The sequence below is a fragment of the Bos javanicus genome, chromosome 27 (genome assembly GCF_032452875.1).
Source record: "Bos javanicus breed banteng chromosome 27, ARS-OSU_banteng_1.0, whole genome shotgun sequence".
NCBI lineage: Eukaryota > Metazoa > Chordata > Mammalia > Artiodactyla > Bovidae > Bos > Bos javanicus.
Genome location: NC_083894.1, coordinates 19,967,092 through 19,988,278, shown reverse-complemented (window position 1 = coordinate 19,988,278; position 21,187 = coordinate 19,967,092). Strand labels below are relative to the sequence as shown.

The 21,187-nt window shown below is 35.9% G+C and overlaps 1 protein-coding gene across 1 annotated transcript in view; it reads left to right on the top strand.

Annotated features, from left to right (window-relative positions):
• ZDHHC2 (zinc finger DHHC-type palmitoyltransferase 2) overlaps nucleotides 1-20,242 on the top strand; it is a 67,641-nt gene extending 47,399 nt beyond the window's left edge. The window contains exons 7-13 of the mRNA XM_061404322.1: nucleotides 3,829-3,949; nucleotides 6,497-6,629; nucleotides 8,740-8,866; nucleotides 9,139-9,231; nucleotides 12,403-12,515; nucleotides 14,726-14,800; nucleotides 17,798-20,242. Of these exons, the coding sequence (XP_061260306.1) occupies nucleotides 3,829-3,949; nucleotides 6,497-6,629; nucleotides 8,740-8,866; nucleotides 9,139-9,231; nucleotides 12,403-12,515; nucleotides 14,726-14,766 (628 nt within the window). The 3' untranslated portion in view covers nucleotides 14,767-14,800; nucleotides 17,798-20,242. The remainder of the gene's footprint in view (nucleotides 1-3,828; nucleotides 3,950-6,496; nucleotides 6,630-8,739; nucleotides 8,867-9,138; nucleotides 9,232-12,402; nucleotides 12,516-14,725; nucleotides 14,801-17,797) is intronic.
• The last annotated feature ends 945 nt before the right edge of the window (nucleotides 20,243-21,187 follow it).

Genomic DNA, 21,187 nt, shown 5'->3' with positions numbered 1-21,187 from the left:
AAAATTTTTTTAAAAATTTCTAAGTCATGAAATTAGGTAACTGACTAGAGGATTATTTGAAAGATCTAAGTAACTAATGAAGGTTGGCTTTTCTCCCTTAAAACTTTTCATCTCAGTGTACACATCCCTGTGAGACCACACCAAGGTTGCCAGTCAGGTTGGATTTGGACATTAAGCATGATCATTCTCCAAGCCTTGCCTTCTTTCATGGTTGGCGCTAGGCAAGGTAGGGCTTCCCTGGTGGCTCAGCTGATAAAGAATCCACCTGCAATGCAGGAGACCTGGGTTCGATCCCTAGGTTGGGAATATCTCTTGGAGAAGGGAAAGGCTACCCACTCCAGTATTCTGGCTTGGAGAATTCCATGGACTGTATAGTTCTTGGGGTCACAAAGAGTCGGACATGACCGAGTGACTTTGACTTTCAGGCAAAGTAGACGTACCCGCAAACCTACGCCAGAGGTGGGGGAAGCATACATAGTGAACAGTTACCTTAGCTTCCAGAAACAGTAGCGGGATGTCAGGTTTGCAGTGTTCTTTATCTCTCCCCAGGGTACCTCTTACTTTTCTTCTCCTAGATTTTCTACTATAATTATCAGGTTAAGGCTAACTAACTCCTATGAAAATAATGCTCCTCTTAGAGAAAGATATTGGTAAATAACCTCTGTTTGAAGTAACAATTTTCATTTGTGATGACTCTTTTCTTTCCTCATTCTTTCCTTCGTTTAATTCATTCTGTTCTCTTTCTTAGCAAGTTCTCTTCCCACTGATATTTCCAATTTTATGGTCTGAGTCTCTCTGCCTTTCCCCCCCTTCACTTAATATATCCTGGAAATGTTTTCATATTAATCTATAAGAGATCTTTTCTACAGTCATTATGTAAATGTAACAGTCACTTATTAAGACTTATAGTGAGGCAACCTTTTTATACAGGTCTTGTATATGATTTTGAATCTCAGGATCTGTCAACTTTTAGTGTTTGAAAAATCAGAGAACCACGCCTCCTGTTCGTGATGACTTTAACATATCTGCTGTGGCCAGAATACCCTCTGGGGTGCAGGGGACCAACCTCACACTTCTTTTTTAACTAAAATAGATATCCTGTAGTCTTTGCATTATTGGCTATCCTATCAAATTAGTGTTTTTTCTTTTTAATATAATTTTTAAATTTATTAATTATACTAATAATATTCTTTGACAAGGCTGCGAATGGTTAGGTGGCACTAATTAAATAATTTCAGATTCAGTTTATTGAGTGCTTGTAATGTCTAGAGATGATATATCCATATATCTGTAAAATCTGTAATCCTTATAACCATGACAGATATTATTAGAAATTATTTGTCCCATTTTTAAACAAGAGGAAAGTGAGGCTCAGAAAAGTTCCAGAGTGGACTTAAAGTCATATATCAAGTTGTTTGGACTTCAGCGGCCACTTTCTTTCCACCTTTTTTTATATTATGTTATTTTTCCAATTTAGACTCAGAAAGCAGTTTCCCTAAAACAGAGCCAAGAGCTGTTTAACTGAGTTTAAATGAATGTGTAAGGGATGTTTACCTAGAATGTGTTTATTTCTCCATATAAAGGCATTCAGATTCAGAGTACATGCACTTTTCAAATTGAGTCTTCAAAGTAGTAGGCAGTTAAAAATGTCTAACCAAAAGCTGTCTGTCAGGTAGAGAGTAAGTTATTATTAAAAATAAATATGATCTCAAGTATAACATTCTTACCAAGCTCAGTCTTTATTGACTAACCTTCTCTGTTTCTTGACTTTGACATGGCAAATCATAGCATGCCCCTGTAGAAGTTAAAGTATGCTAAATTAGATGTAAAAATCTCCGTTCAAGATCATTTTCCTTTCTATAAAAACACTATTTGTCATCTAGTACAAAAGCTGGTTCTTACATTCCTGCAGGAAGAGCAGTGGTCTTTCCTGTCCCATCTCATGTTCCCCTCGTTCACAGAAGCGTCATTGTCTGGACATCCACGTGGCCAATCTTAACACCCCAGCCTCTGTCTCCCATTCACTCCTCTAGTAACCAACACAGATAAGCATGGGGATATCCTCTCTCCTTTTGTGACAGAACACATTTAGACTCAGCTTGTATGGACCTGTTTGCAATATTACTTCTTACCATTATTTGATTCAGATGTCGTTAAGAGACAGTCTCAGTGACTGGTTCGCACTCACACTGGAATCTCTTGGGCTGCCAGTGTAACTGATTTCATTCGGTGTGCACCCACAGTTTTGCCTTCTTTATGAATCTGTCATACACAATACCCTTAGGCTCCAAAATTACTACATCTAATGCTGTTCCCTTTACCTTATATTTTTGGAGGTAGAAGATATAAACATTTTCCATTTTTGTTCCAAATTTTGGTTTATCCATAAGTCCAATGTTTAACTTTTGAATTTTTTTAAATTAAAAAAGTTTTAATTTTAAGAACCCTTACCATGAACTCTGTCCTCTTAACAAAGTTTTAAGCATGTAGTAACAGTATTGCTAACTCTAGGCCCATGACGTATAGCAGACCTAGTTCGTGTTCATCTTATGTAATTGAGTAAACATTTTTCATATGACTATTGTTTCTCCTCAACAATAGAGAAAGAGAAACAATTCATTTATTGGCAAAGTCAGTAAGGAGGAAGATTATCTTATGCCGGTACTGAGTAGGAACAAAGGTGTTTGCTGGAGAAGGACATGGCAACCCACTCCAGTGTTCTTGCCTGGAGAATCCCATGGACAGAGGAGCCTGGTGGGCTACAGTCCATGGGGTCGCAAAGATTCGGACATGACTGAGTCACACACACACACACAGGTGAAAGAAGAAACATCTGTGTGTTCTGTGCAGTGAGTTTATTATTTTTATTGTTAATTCCTGGGTTCACTGCCCATGAAGATAACAACCAATTCCACTTAACTGTTGTGTCACATTTATCATCTAGGAATTCCCTTGTCTTAATAGAAAGAGGCAAAATAAGGTTTGATAGAAGAAGTGTGACTATAAAGTATGAGTTGTATTTGTATTTATGTTTATTGATACAGTAGTTTGAGTTCTTAAACCACCCTCTCCAAATACGGTGATTTCAGAGTAAGAGCTGAGAATTCTGAATCTCCATTTTTTGAGATTCAGATCATAGCATAGAGGCCTGGTTCTCAGAAAGGATCTCAGAGTGCTGATTTGACAGATGAGGAAAAGGAAACCCTTAGAAATTATGGCACTTTGTCAGGGACACATAGCTATTTAGCATCGAATGTACGTGACGACCTGGCTGTCTGGCTCCCAGTTCTGTTTCTTTCCTTAAACCTGCCCTTTAAGATGTTTTGATAATCTGGTTGCTTCAGTGCTGTACCGTCAGCATGCAAACAGTCTGTAAAGACCTCTCATCTAATTTTGGAAAACTTAAAAAGTTTTAAAATTACTTAATCATAGAAATCAAATCCAAAGGTAACACAGAAAAGAATTTAGAAAATCCCTCTTATCTGTTTGGTGTTAATAGATTTCTCACAAGATCAATACTTAGGGCATGTGCTTATTTGTATAATTGGACAGGAAATACAGGGGTCATGAGTAATTAAAGCAATATTACATATCAAATTTCTAGTTTGAACATAGAAATTCCTTTTTAGTGAAATGGAGTTTTTAATGTTTGTATGTGTAAAAAAAAATCTTTAGATAATTTTTAAAAAGAAATCTTTTGAGTTATGCTTAAAGAAATGCCAATAAATTTTAATGTTAGGAAATCAAATACTTGTGTTAAGGTTGAGCATATGTGTACCCAGGGTAACAGCATAAAAGTCACTTAAAATGTTTTTGTTTTGTTAACAGGGTGAACAATTGTGTTGGATTTTCAAATTATAAATTTTTCCTCCTTTTCTTGGCTTATTCTCTGCTGTACTGCGTTTTTATTGCTGCTACAGACTTACAGTATTTTATCAAATTTTGGACCGTAAGTTATTACCTTGGTGACTTTTTTTGGAATACAAAAATACATATATAGACTTTCAATAGTGACTTAATCCAGACACTAATTTTATAGAATAGAGCTAATTTATATATAGTCATTCCTCATTATTCGCAGATTCTGTGTTTGTGAATTCACCTACTTGCTAACATTTATTTTAAACCTCAAAGTCAATACTCAGCGTAACTTTTGTGGTCATTTGCAAGCATACACAGAGTAGGAAAAATCTGAGTCACCCACGTACACGCTTCCAGTTGAGATCAAACCAGAGGTCTTATTGCCTTCCTGTTTGAACTCTTATACTGTAAATGAGTGTGCTTTTAAGTCTATTTAGTGCTGTGTCTTTTGCATTTTTGTGCTTTTTTTGTTGGTGATTTCATTGTTTAAAAGGCCTTCAAGCCTAGCGCTGAAGTGCTGTCTAATTTTCTGAGCAAAAGAAGAGACCGTGATGTGCCTCATGGAGGAAATACATGTATATAGATAAGCTTCCTTCAGACATGACTTATGGTGCTGTTGGCTGTGAGTTCTCTTATTTAATGCATATTAAATAAGGTATCAATTAGGTTTTATAAGCAGAAACACACAGAACAAGGTCATTGATCATTTGACAAAACTGTTGTGACCAGAAACCTGTATCTTCCCAGGAGCAATGGTTCGGGAATCATAATTTCAGTGTTCATGGCAACTTTAAAGACCATTACCACTGCGAATAACAAGAAGTGACTATATAAGATTTTTTTTCTTAGTATTTAAAAGAGAAGTTCTTCTTTATGTGTAAAAAGATTATTAAACTAGAATATCAATCAAGTGCTGAATTGATATTAAGTGCATGCTTTAGGCAACTCATTTGTTTTCTGTGCTGTATATTTTAAATGTAAGCAAAACAGAATTAGTACTGTGTATTTTGGAGTAGAAAATGGCAGCCCACTCCAGTATTCTTGCCTGGAGAATCCCAGGAACAGAGGAGCCTGGTGGGCTGCCATCTATGGGGTTGCAGAGAGTTGGACATGACTGAAGCGACTTAGCAGCAGCTGGTTTACATTTGGAAAGGGAATGGCAACCCACTCCAGTATTCTTGCCTGGACAATCCCAGGGACAGAGGAGCCTGGTGGGCTGCCGTCTATGGGGTCGCAGAGAGTCGGACACAACTGAAGCAACTTATCAGCAGCTAGTTTACATCTGGGAAGGGAATGGCAACCCACTCCAGTATTCTTGTCTGGCGAATTCCATGGACAGAGAAGCCTGGGGGGGCTACAGTCTGTGGGGTTGCAGAGTCAGACACGACTGAGCGACTAACACACACACACTATGTATTTTAAGTACTGCAAGATAGTCCCCATGAATACCATACAATATAAAAAGCAGTTATCCCTGCCAGAGTTGCCTTATTACATTCATTAAATTATCCTTTATTATGGAAAGACTCTATGAATTATTAGATCATTGATGTGAGATTTGAATCACATTCAATGCTAAAGATTTATTGATACCTACTATGTGTCAGTAACATTGCTAAGCGCTAGAAATACACAGGTAAACAAGCATGTCCTAGCATTCAAGGGTACTTGCGGTGTCCATCTGGAAGAATGATCTCTTGTGGATGTCTGAGAGCACATGGTCTTACAGTTCCTCATTCTCGTGGATGGTTTTACTTCCAAACCACAAATACATGTGTAAAGGATTGACTGGCTTTCACAGTGAGAACACTGCTGTCAAAAGGTATCAGTGAGGTCTTGTGACCTGGCTCAATCTGACAGGATATTGAAACTGAATGTCAGAAGGAGACACATCCTAGCATCTCTGGTGCTTCACTGAGTATTCCTAAGCCCACATTCTAGAGGGACTCCAGGTCTCCTTAGATGCGTAGACTAGGAGAGTCAGTCTGGTTGTGCTTTGGTGGTCTTTTTTATCCCATGGGTATTGTTAAGGTTTATTTTAGACAGGTGTTATGCACTGGTGTTGAACTTTTCTGTGCTGACATTATCCAAGGTAGCTTGAAGCATTATTGTGAGTGTGTTTTATGTGTTTGTAGTTGATTTTGTCATTTGCAGTGATGTAAAACGTCAGTGAGAAGACTAGCTAAATCATGCCACTTAACCTCCATTTTCTGGCATTATAATAAAATAATGTTTAAACATTTGTAAATCTAGAGTATGTTAACAAAACATTTTCAGAAAGTAAATTAAAAACAAATTTTATAAATTATAAAAATTTTATAGCTCCTTTTATCTTGCTTCCTACTTGTGTAGTTTACACACATACTATTATAATTGTTCTATGAATTTGGTTATACAAAATAAATATCCAAAATTTTAATATCTTTTCCATAGATATATGTATATTCATGTTATAGTAAGCATTGATTTGAGTTTAAAGATGTATTTTTCCCTTGCAGTTTTAATATAAAGCTGTATATCTTTCTCCATATCTAAATTTAAGAAAAATTTTAAACAACAACAAAAAAAGACTTATCAAATTAGGAGAATACTCATTCCTTTGACAAAACATTTTATTTTCTCCCTCTCTTTATAGAATGGCCTACCTGATACTCAAGCCAAGTTCCATATTATGTTTTTATTCTTTGCTGCAGCTATGTTTTCTGTCAGCTTGTCTTCTCTGTTTGGCTATCATTGTTGGCTAGTCAGCAAAAATAAATCTACATTAGGTGAGTATATGATTATTGTAGTTAACAGAACTTTCAATGCAAAACTAAATATTCATCAGAGGTTGCCATATGGTTAAATGCTAACCTGTCCTGAAGTTCTAAAAACCACTCTTAATTCCCACATTGTCTGGTGGGACAAATACAGATTCACTCATTCCGTGTATTTTTAAACTGTCCATCGTGTGCAAAGCATTGTGTATATATACAGTGGTGAGCAACGCAGAAAATCGATAACCAAACATAAACCTAATTACAAAGTGTTTTGAAAGAAACAAACAGGATGTTGAGTTATGAATCAAGGGCTGGGGATGGTAATAGGGAAGCTATCTAGAAGGAGTGGTCAGGGAAGAGTTCATGAAAACAGAAAGTAGTTAAGAAGTCATGGAAAGAGCTAGAACATCTCAGGCAGAGAAAACAGTATGTTCAAAAGCCCTGCAGAGATCGGATATAGCAAAGCAGTGCTACAACCTGTATGAACGTCAGAAACGTCCTAAATAAAAGAAGTCAACTAGAAAAGTTACATGTCGTGTAATTCCATTTATAGGAAATATCCATGGAGAAAGAAGCATTTTGATAATTTCCAAAGGGTGGGAAGAAGATGGAGTAAAGAATGACTACTTTAATTAGTATAGGGTTTCTTTTGAGGTGATTAAAATATTTTGGAATTTGGTATAGGTATTGATTGCAAAAAAATATGAATTACTAAATGCCACTGAAATATTCACCTTAAAGTGACCAATTTTATGTTCTCTGTATTTCATCTCATTTTTTTTTTAAAAAAAGAGCTACATATGTTTGAGAAACTATTCATAGAAAGCTAAAGAACAAAAAAAATGTACTATGAAGTTTGAGAAGTAAGCAGGGACTAAGCTAAATGGAGTCTTCTAGACTAAGAATAGGGGTTTCAGAATGCAGCCAGGACTTATAATTTCTTTTGATCGCAAAGGATACTCAAGTTATGAGATTCTGTTATTAAAATAATGAAAATTAATTGTATATAATTGTGAATGTTTATTTTTCAATATTGAGGTGAAATCTAATCACCTCAAGTACTAGCAGAGTGAAAATATTGGTATAATAAAGTACTTTCTAAATGAAGTATCATATTTCAAATTATAGAGCAATTCAAATTGTAGAGCAATTAAATTATTTTTCAAATGTAAGTGTTTCTACTAAGCTTTCAATTTTAGAAACTTGTAGATTTTACTTGGAACACTGAAAGGATTTCGTCTGAACAATATGGTCCTATAATTATTAAAAAGTTTTATAAAAAGCTATAAACTAGGGTAATAAATATTAAGAATCTTGCAAATCACCACATTTTTCATAGTACCTTGACTCTGCTAGTTAGATTTTTCCTTTCTCAAATAATGGACAGAAATCATTATATTTCTATGTTTATTCACATAGAAAATCCCAAAACTAACATTTTAGGTTTTGCATCTCAGCATTATTTAAGATGAAAATGTAGCATAAAGGACAGAACTTTGATGACCGTGTTCAAATTCCAATCGTGTCATTTACTTTTTGTGTGATATTGAGCAAAGTCACACAGCTTCTCTCAACCTCGTGAGCATAACCACCCATGATGTGTGAACCTGCATTGCATCCTGATTTAGACAGAGAGTTTTAAAGTACCTTTTTGATTAGCTAGAAGAAAATTTATGATTGGATGACATAAAATTCTAGTGAAATTGGAAAATGGAAATTATTAGTTGAAAGAAGGTTATAGAATGTATCTTTAGTCTCATTTTGATTTAAAAAATATATATTTATATCTATCTTATCTCTCTGTCCATTCAGCTGTCTAGAAGATGTAGAGTTTTAAATTATTTGCTTGTTTGTGTTTTTTCATTTTTTACAATACACATGTGCTGCTGCAGAAATAAAAGGGTTACTTAAAAACTACAATAGATCTAATCATATTTTAAGTTTGTTTTAAAAGAAAAGACAGTCTTCATCTGTGGGGCTGTTGACAGACATATAAAGAGTCGCAGGAGGCTAGCCTTGGGTTTTCAGAGTTTCTTCATTTAATCCACTCCTTTCTAATTATAGCGCTTGCTAGTTGATGTGCTCTTTCCTTATGTGGTTGCTCTGCCATCTTTTCTAGAGGCATTTAGAAGCCCAGTATTTCGACACGGAACAGATAAGAATGGATTCAGCTTGGGTTTCGGTAAAAATATGCTCCAGGTTTTTGGTGATGAGAAGAGGTACTGGTTGCTACCCATTTTTTCAAGGTATTTTGTTGTGAAAATTTTCAGGGTTTAGACTACTGAAAGTAATTCAACAGAAGAACTCTGTCCTTCTGCATAAGAACTCTTATTTTTTAAAGGGTTATTTTATGATCCACTATTATATCAAAGTGGAAATCAGTTGACTCACATCTCCATAAACATACTGTACTGAAGCCAGTGTCTGAGATACGTTTTGTCCATAATGTAACTGTGTTCTGCTCACAGAGATCATCTTTCTTTTACTGCACAATTGTAACTTTTTATTTTAATTATAGTCTAGGTGATGGCTGCTCCTTTCCAACTTGCCTTGTTAACCAGGATCCTGAGCAACCATCTACTCCTGCAGGATTGAATTCATCATCTAAAAAGTAAGCCCATTTTTTTTTTTCTATTTTACTTTCAAATAATATAGTTTATCCTGTGGTGTCCTTTGCTTAAGGAAAAAAATAAACTTAGGATCATTTACTACACTGGTTTCCAGGTTGGAACAAGGGCGGGAGGAAAGTGTGACTGAGGTCGGAGTCCGTAGGGAACGTCAGTCATAATTATAAAATTCTGTGATTCATCTGGGTAGTCAGTAAACAGGTGTTAATTCTCTGTAAGTTGACTGAAATGTATTATGATTTTTTTTTTAATGTGGTGCTTAAAAAAAAAAAAGTACGGTGTAAGTCCAAATTAGTCCCACTTGTGATCATGTGAGCTGCCAGGGTTGCTTTGCCTCTGACCCACTGGGCCTTTCCTCTTGGCAATCAAAAGACCTTCCCTGCCTGGACCAGGCCCTTGGAGATGAATGGAATCCCAGACATCGGATTGACAGCCCCATTAGCAGTGGGCACCATATTCTTGGTCCTCTTTAAAGACCTCTAAGCTTGATCTGAGCCATTTCTGTGGGAATAGAAAGGAAGGAATCTAGGAAATTTATTTTCTGGACTTTTGACCACTGTTTTGCAATCTCTCAAGCATTTGAGGAAGGCCTGAAATTGGATTCTGACTGGCAAAAGACAAAACGATCTAAACATTTCAAAATGCTCTTAAAAAAATGTTCTATATGAAGTTTTAAGTAGAACCACTTACTTTTTTAAATGTTTAAGACAGATTTAACATGACAATACCTCTAATTTTTAAATGAAAGCCACTAACAGAAACATGAGCTATCATGTCATAGCGTTTCCTCAGTATTGGATGCCATGTTCACGGCACCCTCCTCCCAAGCAGTTTCTTACTGCTTACAACACTTTCTCCCGTGGAACCTGATGTGACCCCAGAATCCTTTCTAAGGCAGTGATCTTGGCAGCCACTACAAAATCACCTGAAATTGTCACGAGATGAAACCTATTTACCAACCCCATCCCTAGAGTGAGTTATGTGCCTGCCAGTTAACGTGTGTGTCACATGGGCCTTTCAAAGGCATAGTCCTACTTGGCCCTGAGTTTGGGCTTGAAAATTTCACAGAGCTGAAGCCTATTTTTTTTTTATACTATGTTAAGTGGTTTTGGTTAAGACTAGTTGGGGTTTAGATATAGTCCGCCTCCTACTAAGTGAGCCTGGAGAGAAATCCTAATTCTGGCACTATTACCCATCGGGTTGGTCTTGACAAGGTCAGGTAACCTCTCTGGCCCTCTCTTTCCTTTAAATGTTGAGATTGGCTTTTGACAGCTGAAGTTTCTTCTACAGAATCCTGTAATTTCCCCTGATTGGCCCATATACATTTTCTGTGCCTAGTCCGTGTCTCCCCTTGTGTACTCTGGAGTTGTATACGTCATTGTCTACATAATGTGCCCACATAAAAGTCATCGCCAGCTGAACAGGTGCAAAGCAGAACTCTTGATTCCAAGCCACCTACCCCTCACCCCACTGAAACCTGATTCTCCTTTGTTCTCTCATATTCATGAGTAATGACTTCCATTCTCCCAGATGCTCAGCGCAGAAACTTGGGGGTCGCCTAGATTCCTCTCTCTGGGCACCCTGTACACCCTGTACGTTGCAGATCCTGTCAGACGTCCCCTCCAAATACACGCATAACCTGGATACTTTCTCGCCACCTCCAGGCCTGCTGTCCTGGTCCATCTGTCACTTCTCACGTGGACTCTGGCTCCACGTTTGCCCTCCGCCACCCTATTCTCCATTAAAAAGAGAGAGTGAGCCTTTTAAAGCGTCAGTCAGATTGTGTCACTCTTCTGCTCAGAATCGGAGAAGGCAATGGCACCCCACTCCAGCTAGTGAATGTCCTTCCCTTGTCTGGACTAATCTGGCCCTTGACACCTCTCAGTGTAATGCCTTACCTCTTTCCCGTCGCTCACAGTCCTCAGACACACAGATCTTGCTGTTCCTCAAATGTACCAAGCATGTTGCTTATTTAGTGGCTTTGCACTTGTCAGTTCGTCTTCCTAAAAGTTCCTCCTCCAGATATCTGAATGGTCTGTGCCTTCAGTTCACTTTCTGCTCTTTACAGGAGAGGTCGTCTTTGAAAACCCTTTGTATCATAGCAGCCTGCCCCTCTGTTCCCTTTATATTGCCTTTTACTGTTGGCAGAGCTGTTAATCTCACTGGATTTATTATATATTTATTCTTCTCCTTCCTCAATTAGATCAAAGACTTTACTCATTGATATACTAGTACTTCAATGAGTATTGTTCGATGAATACATCCTTGCTGTTTGTTAAGAGTCCTGTTGCAAAAAAAAAAAAAAAAAAAAGAGTCCTGTTGCAGTAATGACTCTCCAAGGAGTCCCTAAACTAGGACTTAGCTACTTTTCTATACCTGGTCTATGGTCCCTTTCCTGAGAACGAATAAGAATTAGTGTAAAAGATATTTTTCATATAGATAGGAGACACGATTTTCTTTTTTAAAGTTTTCCTCCAGAATTTTAATAAGGGATTTATTAGAGCAGCACAAAATTGAAATGATCTCAAATTTTAGAGATGAGGTAATTATTAAGGAGAAAAGGCATATCCTTTAAAAAATATAATAGTTATAGTCAACTAAAATATGTGAAATTACTCTTGGAAAAATTTTAAGTAGCTTTTTTTCTTTTTAATATTATTATAATTACTATTTTGATGTGTTATAAAAAATATACTAATAGTTTCTGTGCCAATAATGTTTTAAAATCTAAATGAAATGTTATTTATTTTAAACCAAACTTTATATCACTGTCATCAGTGAGAAACTAGTATAATTTGGCATCAAATATAACTTAAAATCAATAATAAAATCCTGGTAAGTTCTGGTACATTCCTTTACCTGCTAAAGTTGGAGGCCGAGGCTTTTTCTGTGTATTAATAATGGAGATTTGCCAAAGTCAAGGATTGTCATCATATTGTACTCAGAGGAAAGGAGAGAGCTGAGGCAAGAACACTTTCTTCATTGCGAGTCAGTATGACTTAATGCCTTGGTCCTGCTTCCCCGAAGTCCTCTTGGTAACTCCTACAATCGCCTTGCACCACGAGTGGTTTGAGTTCCTTCCTTTAAGAAATACTCACTTCCTTTAAGAAATACGATCAAGAGTTAACCTGATGATCATAATAATTATTCTTCAGTCCTGAAAACCATCAGTTTCCTGCAAAGCCACTGAGAGAGTCCCAGAGCCACCTTCTTACTGATTCTCAATCTTGGACGGAGAACAGCACAAGCCTAGGGAAAGGCAAAGCTGGTAAGGGTATGCTGTGTGGCTGTTTTGAAATATTTTAGTTTTAAAAGGTGAAGGTAGTGAACATTTTTAATTCTTATTACCTGTAGAATATGTCTTATTTTGGAGTCAGACGACCATTGTAAATACAGAATTATTTTCAAAGAACCGTTTGTGAAATGCTTTGATTAATGTCTGGAAGCTGTAGAAAACCATTTTGTGAAAGATAGATTTACCTTACTTTTTTTCTGGTTTAGAGAACCAAATCTTTATTACCATGTATTAAATAAAATGATAAACTCAAAATATAATTTATTTTAAAATGAGGAAGAGTACAGTAAGTGCAGGCAGAAGGTTAAAAAGTATCTGTTAAAAGGGATCTCAAATTAATGTGGTTTTTACTTGAAAGTTTCTATCCAGTTTCAAAATATTGGATACATTGAATATATATTGGATATATATATCCAATATGGAGAAGGCGGTGGCACCCCACTCCAGTACTCTTGCCTGGAGTGTCCCATGGGCAGAGGAGCCTGGTGGGCTGCAGTCCTTGGGGTCGCTAGGAGTCGGACACGACTGAGCAACTTCACTTTCACTTCTCACTTTCATGCATTGGAGAAGGAAATGGCAACCTACTCCAGCACTCTTGCCTGGAGAATCCCAGGGATGAGGGAGCCTGGTGGGCTGCCATCTATGGGGTCGCACAGAGTCAGACACGATTGAAGCAACTTAGCAGCAGCAGCATATATATATCCGATATATATTGGATATATATTGAAGTAAGCCATTATAGAATTGCTATAACTTTTAGCTACCTGTTATTTCTTCATATCCCACTCACAGTTCTCTGGTTATTGTTGATTTTAATCTTTTGATTACTTGGGTCAATATGGTTTATTGGCAAAGAACAAGCAAGTTTTTGAAGGCAGACAGAGCTGATAGCAAATCCCAGTTTGGGCATCTAATCAGTGTGGGGCATTTGTTAAGTTACTTAGCCTCCTTTAGAGTTAGCATCTTCATCTTTAAAATACTACTTAATTCTCAGGGTTGTTAAGTATCAAACAAGACATGTGGTGACACATGCAGGGGTGTGTATGTATTTGGGGTTTTCCAAGTTTAAAGCCATGCATCCACAATTAAGGCACTAAGGTCTATTTTTTTTTTAATTATAGTTGTACAATATTGAGATGTATAAAATAAAATACAATTTTTGGAGGACAAGTGCTCTACAATATTGTGTTAGCCTTGAACAAAGAATTCTCTATCTTTCTCTATAAAACTGAAACAACGCATTTGAACATTATCCTGCAGGAATGTTGAAAACATCTGATATCACCAGGCCTTAAAAATATGATATTTAATCAAATACAAATAAAAAAAGAAAAAAATGTTTAATTTGGGAACTAAAGAGTTTAAAAGAAAGAAGTGAAGTTTTAAAATTTAAGTAGACATGCCACATACTGACATATTGAATGGTATGAAAAAATACACATAAATTAAAATTAGCCTTGTTCTTAAGGAATGTACATTCCCTCTGAAGAGCCCCATCAAACATGCCATTCCATTTTTCAGTATATGGGAGGGATTAGGTATTTATCCAAACAAAATTGATGTCTTCTATTTGCCCTTTGAATCTCTCAGTTTCCTTAGAGGCAAAGAAGTGATGTATACTTGGAGGGTAGAAAGACAGAAAACTCCCTTTCAGAACAGATTCATATTTCACCTTATAGTTCTACATTAGCATACAGGTGATTTTCTGGTTTCTATGTGCTGTTAATCTGGGGACATGGTAGATTAATTTTCCGTTACTTTGATAGATGAATTTAGAAATTGTTTAAAAGATGGTGTAAAAGAAAGAAGAGAAATATGAGAATGGTGAGATGAGAAAAGGCTCAAAGATTAGTTTGACAAGAATAAAGAATTAGAAAACAGTGATTCAAGGTAATGTGAGAAGTGTGAGGTTCAGCATATTTTACATTATTTTATTCACACCTCCTACTTCCTCAGGTGTATACACTTTTTAAAAGTGCTATTTTGGGAGTGCTGGTTGTGGCTGACTGTATTGTGTGTATGTGTGTGTTTGTTTCTATATAACCATCTTGTAAACACTCATAATATGTACAGGATAACTTTGGCAATACACTGGTGGGATTCATGGATGAATAAACAAGTCTCTGCCTTTTTATTCAAAAGCAGCACCCACAAAAATTGCTAACTTATGTTTTCTCTTAAAGGTATGAGCAATCCTGCACTGACCATGGAGAATGAGACTTAACTCTTCTAACAAAATGTACTCATACTTCATGAAAGTAAGGAAAATTCTTCCTTTATTGTTATGTTTTATAGTTTTAATCACTTACTAGCTCTCTTTGGGCAAATAGTTTCCATAAACATTTATTTTTGAGTAACTCAAATAGAAGATGTCTTAGCAGACCCTTGGGATTGTATCAGTCATACAAGAGACCTTTGAATATAGATCTAGCTTCAATATTAGCTAGTTATTTGGTTAACTTAATAAAAGTTGATGAACAGAATTCATTTTTATAGCAAGAATTGATCCTAAAATGTTGAACTTTAAAATGACAATTTTTATTGAACCATAAAATGACAATTGTCTTGTCATTTTATAGGATCTTGCAGTTTTTTGTTTTTTCCTTTCCTTCAGGATATCCAGCGGTCTTATTCATGACCACCCATTAGCTGGATCTCACTGGGTCTAAAATATAAGACAATTATAGCTTGTTAGCGCAGATCTCTCCCGTCCTTATTTTTAGTCATAGTAGGACCCCAGAGCATGTGTCACCCTTAAAATAATCGGTGTTCCAAGTCATTTTCTTTAACGTATAATTTTTTTAAACCTGTAATTCCAAATCAGTTTCCTTAAAGCAAAATCTATTTATGAGCCTGCAGTTAAGAAAAAGCTCCAAAAATGTCCTCTTTGGAACCAAGCCATAAATAGCTTAACAAAATAAACAATTATATGTACTGCTACAATAAACAATGGGCTTTCCTAGTGGCTCAGTGGATAAAAAATCTGCCTGCAATGCAGGAGACATAGGAGATGTGAGTTCAATCCCTGGGTCAAGGAGATCTCCTAGAGAAGGAAATGGCAATCTACTCCAGTATTCTTGTCTGGAGAATCCCATGGACAGAGGATCCTGGCAGGCTACAGTCCAAAGGGTTGCAGAGAGTCATACATGACTGAGTGACCAAGCAAGCAAGCAATAAACAATATGAAGAACTGAACTTGTGGTTGCCAAGATGAGGTAGGGAAGGACTGGGCGTTTGGGATTAACAGATGCAAACTATTATATATAGGATGGATAAACAACAACATCCTACTGTATAGAACAGAGAACTATATTCAGTATCCTTGATAAACCATAATTGAAGATATGAAAAAGAATGTATGTATATACACACACACACATATAACTGAATCACTTTGCTGTAGCAAAAATTAATACATTTATAAGTCAAATTTTAAAAAATATGAAGCATTGAACATTGAAATTATCAAGATAACTCTCTACTTACAGAATTGTGACCTAGCAAGAGTAGCAGCTTAAACAGTCATTTGTGTCAAAGTACTTCATGGATCTCTGGTTTTCACTTTGCTCGGTTTCAGTTTTGATGAATAGCCAGGCAGTTCTGGGTGCCAGTGGGCCAGCGTTTTTGGTTTTGGATGACTCTGCATGATGGTATTGTAGATCTGTTTGATTGTAACTATGGTTAGTGTCATGTGCTCGGTTGTGTCTGACTGTTTGCAATCCCGTGGACTGTAGCCCGCCAAGCTCCTCTGTCCATGAAATTTCCCAGGCAAGAATACTGGAGAGGGTTGCCATTTCCTTCTCCAGGGGATCTTCCCAACCCAGGGATCAAACCCTTGTCTCCTGTGTCTGCTGCACTGCAGGTGGGTTCTTTACCCACTGGCCAGTGGGGAACCTGTAAGTATGTAGGAAAGTGAAATTGTAACATTCTTAGTTGGGGTAATTAGCAAAGAGACAGTGTGATTTCTGGAAATAATTCTTAAAATATAACTATGATTATACAATGAATCATTAATACCACAAACAAAGCATTTTACAAAACATAGTTCCGTAAAGCAGACAAAGTTTCATGGGATTCTTTTTTACAGTATGTTGAAGTAGCTATAATTGCCATTGATTGTGAGGTCATCTGGTTAAATATTTTATGAGCTTTACCATAGTAATGTCACTTTGTGTGTAAATCAGGTAGATTTCCAAGTATTTTGACAAGATCAGTGTTGGGTTTGTTCATCATTATGCTCAACTCTTTGCAGGACTAGAGACATAGTGGTTTCTAAATAATTGGTAATTGGGTGATAAAAATAGCATCATTGAAATTTAAAATCTCACAGAAACTTGATTTTATTACATTTGGATATATAACAGTAATGGTCACAAAACCCAACTGCAATATGAATCAGCTGTATTGATGTAAAAGAAAACAAATGATTTTTTGATGTAATGTTTTTCATCGTGTTGGCATAACCATTGCCAGTAAAATGTGTCTTTAAAAAAAAAGAAGAACTTTCCTAAGGTAGCTGATTATCCAAATAGTTTTTTAAAGTTTTTCCTGCTTTACACCTCAGACTTGCAGTTCTTTTAATACACATTTATACTGAATGATAATGTGATATTTAACTGTATTACTAAATGTTATTTTTGTAGTCTCTTTTTGAACTATATTAGTAAATAACCTGTGGCCTTTTTGTAAAATGTTTCTTTGTTTCAGCATAGTTTCCAAATAGTCAAAATGTGCCTAAATCCATAATAATGCTAAAGTATAGATTAAACAGCCTGCCCAACTTTCTTCCCTCTTATACAATAAGAAGTTTAAAATGCTGTGCTCCTGTGCATATGAAATTTCAAAATTATTTTCCTAAATCCTCTAACAACTCACTTGAACTCCTACTGGCCTCAAAACTAAGAACATAGAGCCCTGTAGCTCAGACTGGGTCCCCAAACCAGAAGTATTGACAGCACCTGCAGCTTAACAGAAATGCAGAGTTGTGGATCTTACCCTAGACTTCCTGAGTCAGCATCTGCATTCCCTGCATTATAACAGGGTCCTCTGGTCTTGTGAATATATTATAGGTTAAGAAGAATTCATGTAAAGGTCTATCTATATTCAAGAACACATCTAATGAGCCTTCTAGTATAGAAAACATTTAGTTTTGAATGAGAGATGTTATTGCAACAAACAATGAATGAGTTGGTTAATTTTTTGTTTGTGTTTTTAGAACTAACACAAGAGTTTGACGTTTCCTCTTTCCTCCTAAGGTAATGAATGCTGTCGATGGATAGAAGAGGCTTCCCCCAGGAAGGCACCTCTAGCCAGCTGTTCCCATCCCCTTTGGCTGGGTGTGCAGAACGTGAATTGAGTAGTTCTCTCAGCATTTGCTTTTAAAACATAACACATTTTTACTCCAGTATACAGATTGTTTCAACTAACACAAATTCTTCTTAAATATTAAAAGTAGTTATGGTTTATGAATCAAGGACAAAGATACCTATCATAAAAACTTGGAATAAATTCATGGGCCAGTTTTCACCCAGCTATTTGGGTAGCACAATGTATCACATAAGAAGCCCATTGATCCTCTGATTTTCTGATTCAGAAAATTGAGACTATTAAGATACTGAGATTAAAAGATGTCACATCGCATTATAATGATAAGCTTTATTCATAAAACCTGTTAGTTACCTACGAGAGTGTGGAGGTAGCAGATGAGACTTGTTTACTCTCTCCGATAAGAATCCAGCCTCAGACTGTGTGAACTATAAAAACTATGAATTCATTACAAATTTCAAGTGGCCTGAAGTTGAAGATGACCATCCTTTTTTTTTTCTTGCTAGACTTTATTTCTAGCCTTTTTTGCCTGCTGGAAAAGAAGTATGATAATTGAAGCTTGAGCTCAACTGGCTAGAAAATCTTTGTCAGATTTAATACATTTCTATTATATCAGCAATATATTTTTCATCTCTTTTAATTATCTGAAAATGGGTGAAACTCTGTAATAACAATTATGAAGATTGGTTTATGATACTCTTTTTGGGGTTTGGCTTTTAAGTCTCTTTTTAGGTTATTTCTTCTATTGAACATAGCAGACATAATGATTTTTTGTTAAGAATTCTGATGGGGCAATAGATTAATCCTCCATTGATATCTTTATTATTTCTTTGTCCTCTCATCAGAAGTATGACAGTTAAACTACGTAAATACCTATTAAGATTAAATTATGCAAATCATCAAGCAAAAATCATATACTTTTGGTAATTTAGTTCAATATGAACTAAATGGTATGCTGTTTGGAAACTGAGTTTAAGAGAAACTAAAGTGGTGTGTTTGTTGATGCCAAAATGTTCAGCTTCAGTAAATATACTAAGAAGCTCTTGTGCCTTGTATGCACTGTTTAAGTCTTATTTTATTCTTTTTTAATTTGGTGAAGTGCAAGTTTTGTAAATGTTAGCAATTAGATTATGCTGTATACATTTTTTGGTACTGATTTTGAGGATTTAAAGCAGATTACCTTTTAAGACTACACAGCTAAGGAACTGGTATTTAATCAAAGAGACAGTGGTATTAACTTTTCAAAATCTGAATTAGACAAATTCAGCACAAAGTAGACTGGAAGACAAGAAGATAATGGAGTAACATATCCTTGGAATTCACTCATCCTTGCTAGAAGTATGATGTTTTATATTCAGTGACTTTATGAAAGAACCAGTCCATTTTATAAATCATTTGAGTGCAGTTCTTTGAGCAATAGGATGGTGGTCTTTTTCAGATTTTCTTTAAAGTGAAAGATTTTGATGACAATCTACTTAAAGAAAACTCAGAAGATATGATGCATTCTTACTTTTATCTTAAAGCATTTGGTCATCATTTTCCATTACCTGAAGTGCCAGAAGTCTTAAGGGCAAGAGCATCATATAATGTATCAAGAATTATATGCAGCCAGATTTTTTTCAAAGCACAGTACTAGAGCTGTTTTTATAGACAGGATTCTGTTAGGCATCCCCTCCTGTCAAACTAGAAACTAGGGGGGGAAGTGGTATTTTAATTCTTTACCTTGCTAGAGTACTTTTAATCCCCGCTTTAGCTTTTTCATGTAATTATTGAAATACATAAGTCAATACACATTAGAATCAGATATGGAAACATTTTTTAAAATAAAGTCTTTCTCATTAAGTTGTAAAGTTTCCCTTTTTGGTTTCATACATTGACTAATTTTTAAAGGGTTTTTTGTTTTGTTTTTAATTCTGTGGGATTATAATTTTTGGAGATGACGACATATCTCATTAGATATGTAGTATAAATTTTACCTGAGTGAACAGAGCATCAAATAGACCTACGTTTTGTATATATTTATAAAATTGTACCTTAAAAACACTTTCAACACTTTACTTTAAAAAACTTAATTGCTTAGCTCAAATTTGAAGACACTTGAAGTATAAGTCCTGAGAGTCCATTAAATTATTTTGATTTTTCCTGTTTTTAGAGATTATATCATATAGGCATCAATATTTAAGAATTTTTTCATTTAAAAATATTGTACAAATGCTTCATAGACATTAACTAGTTGCCATTGTGCGGTGAAAGGTTTGTTCTTTCAAAGGTAAAGAGAAACTGCATCTAAATACAATGATGAGACATTCAAGTAAGTGCTTATCTATGAATTCCCTCCTGTTATATCATAATAAAGTCTGGTTGATCACCTTTGATAGCTGTCTATATGAAATTGCCTTTGCACTGACAATCTAAATTGTTTTAAAGATACACTTTTCCTAATTGTCTACCAGAGATACTTGTAGGCGAAATTCATGTCAACAGCCTGGTTACAACATAGGTCTTTTGAGAAGAGGCAGATAACAAGATGAGGTGATTACTCATTAGTTGTTAAAGGAGTCTGAGGACAATTAGAAAGAGACTATGATATTCGAGTACACTGTACTCAAAAGATAGCTGTTGGAAATATGGCATGTTTGACAAAAGCGGTCTTCACCAGGAAAATCATAAGGTCTTATAACACGTTCATAAAAAATTAAGCTAGGAATCATGTGATGTATGCTTCAAGAAAACCTGTGAGAAAGCTGTTACTCCATTTATGTTATCACCTAGCAAGTTTTCCCTATTTTGAAATAGTGCACATAATCATGTTGGGCCAACTCTGAAGTTACACTGTATATATTATGGTACACAATTACTGTCACATATTTACTTGTAAAATTCTGAATTTAAGGAAAAAAAAAAAACCCACATATACCAAACTTGTAAAAGTTAAACGCAAATCCACTTACACAGTAAACCGAAATGAAGGCATCCTTGAGTATGACCATCCCACCTGTCTCCACAGACCACAAATCCTGATCTGCTTACATTTTGGTTGAAGTGGTAACATTTCAACAATGGATTTTCACTAGTAACATGTATCTGTAGTGGAGATAGAGATATTCCGCATCTATCTTTCTGTGGAAAACTGCTCTAAGTAACCCCAAATATTTTAACAGCATGCACTCCTTTTCCACCTACTTGGCCAAGGTGGCGCGAGTGGTAAAGAACCCACCCACCAATGCAGGAGACAGATCCCTGGGTGGGAAAGATCCCCTGGAGAAGGAAATGGCAACCCACTCCAGTATTCTTGCCCAGAGAGTCCTGTGGACAGAGGA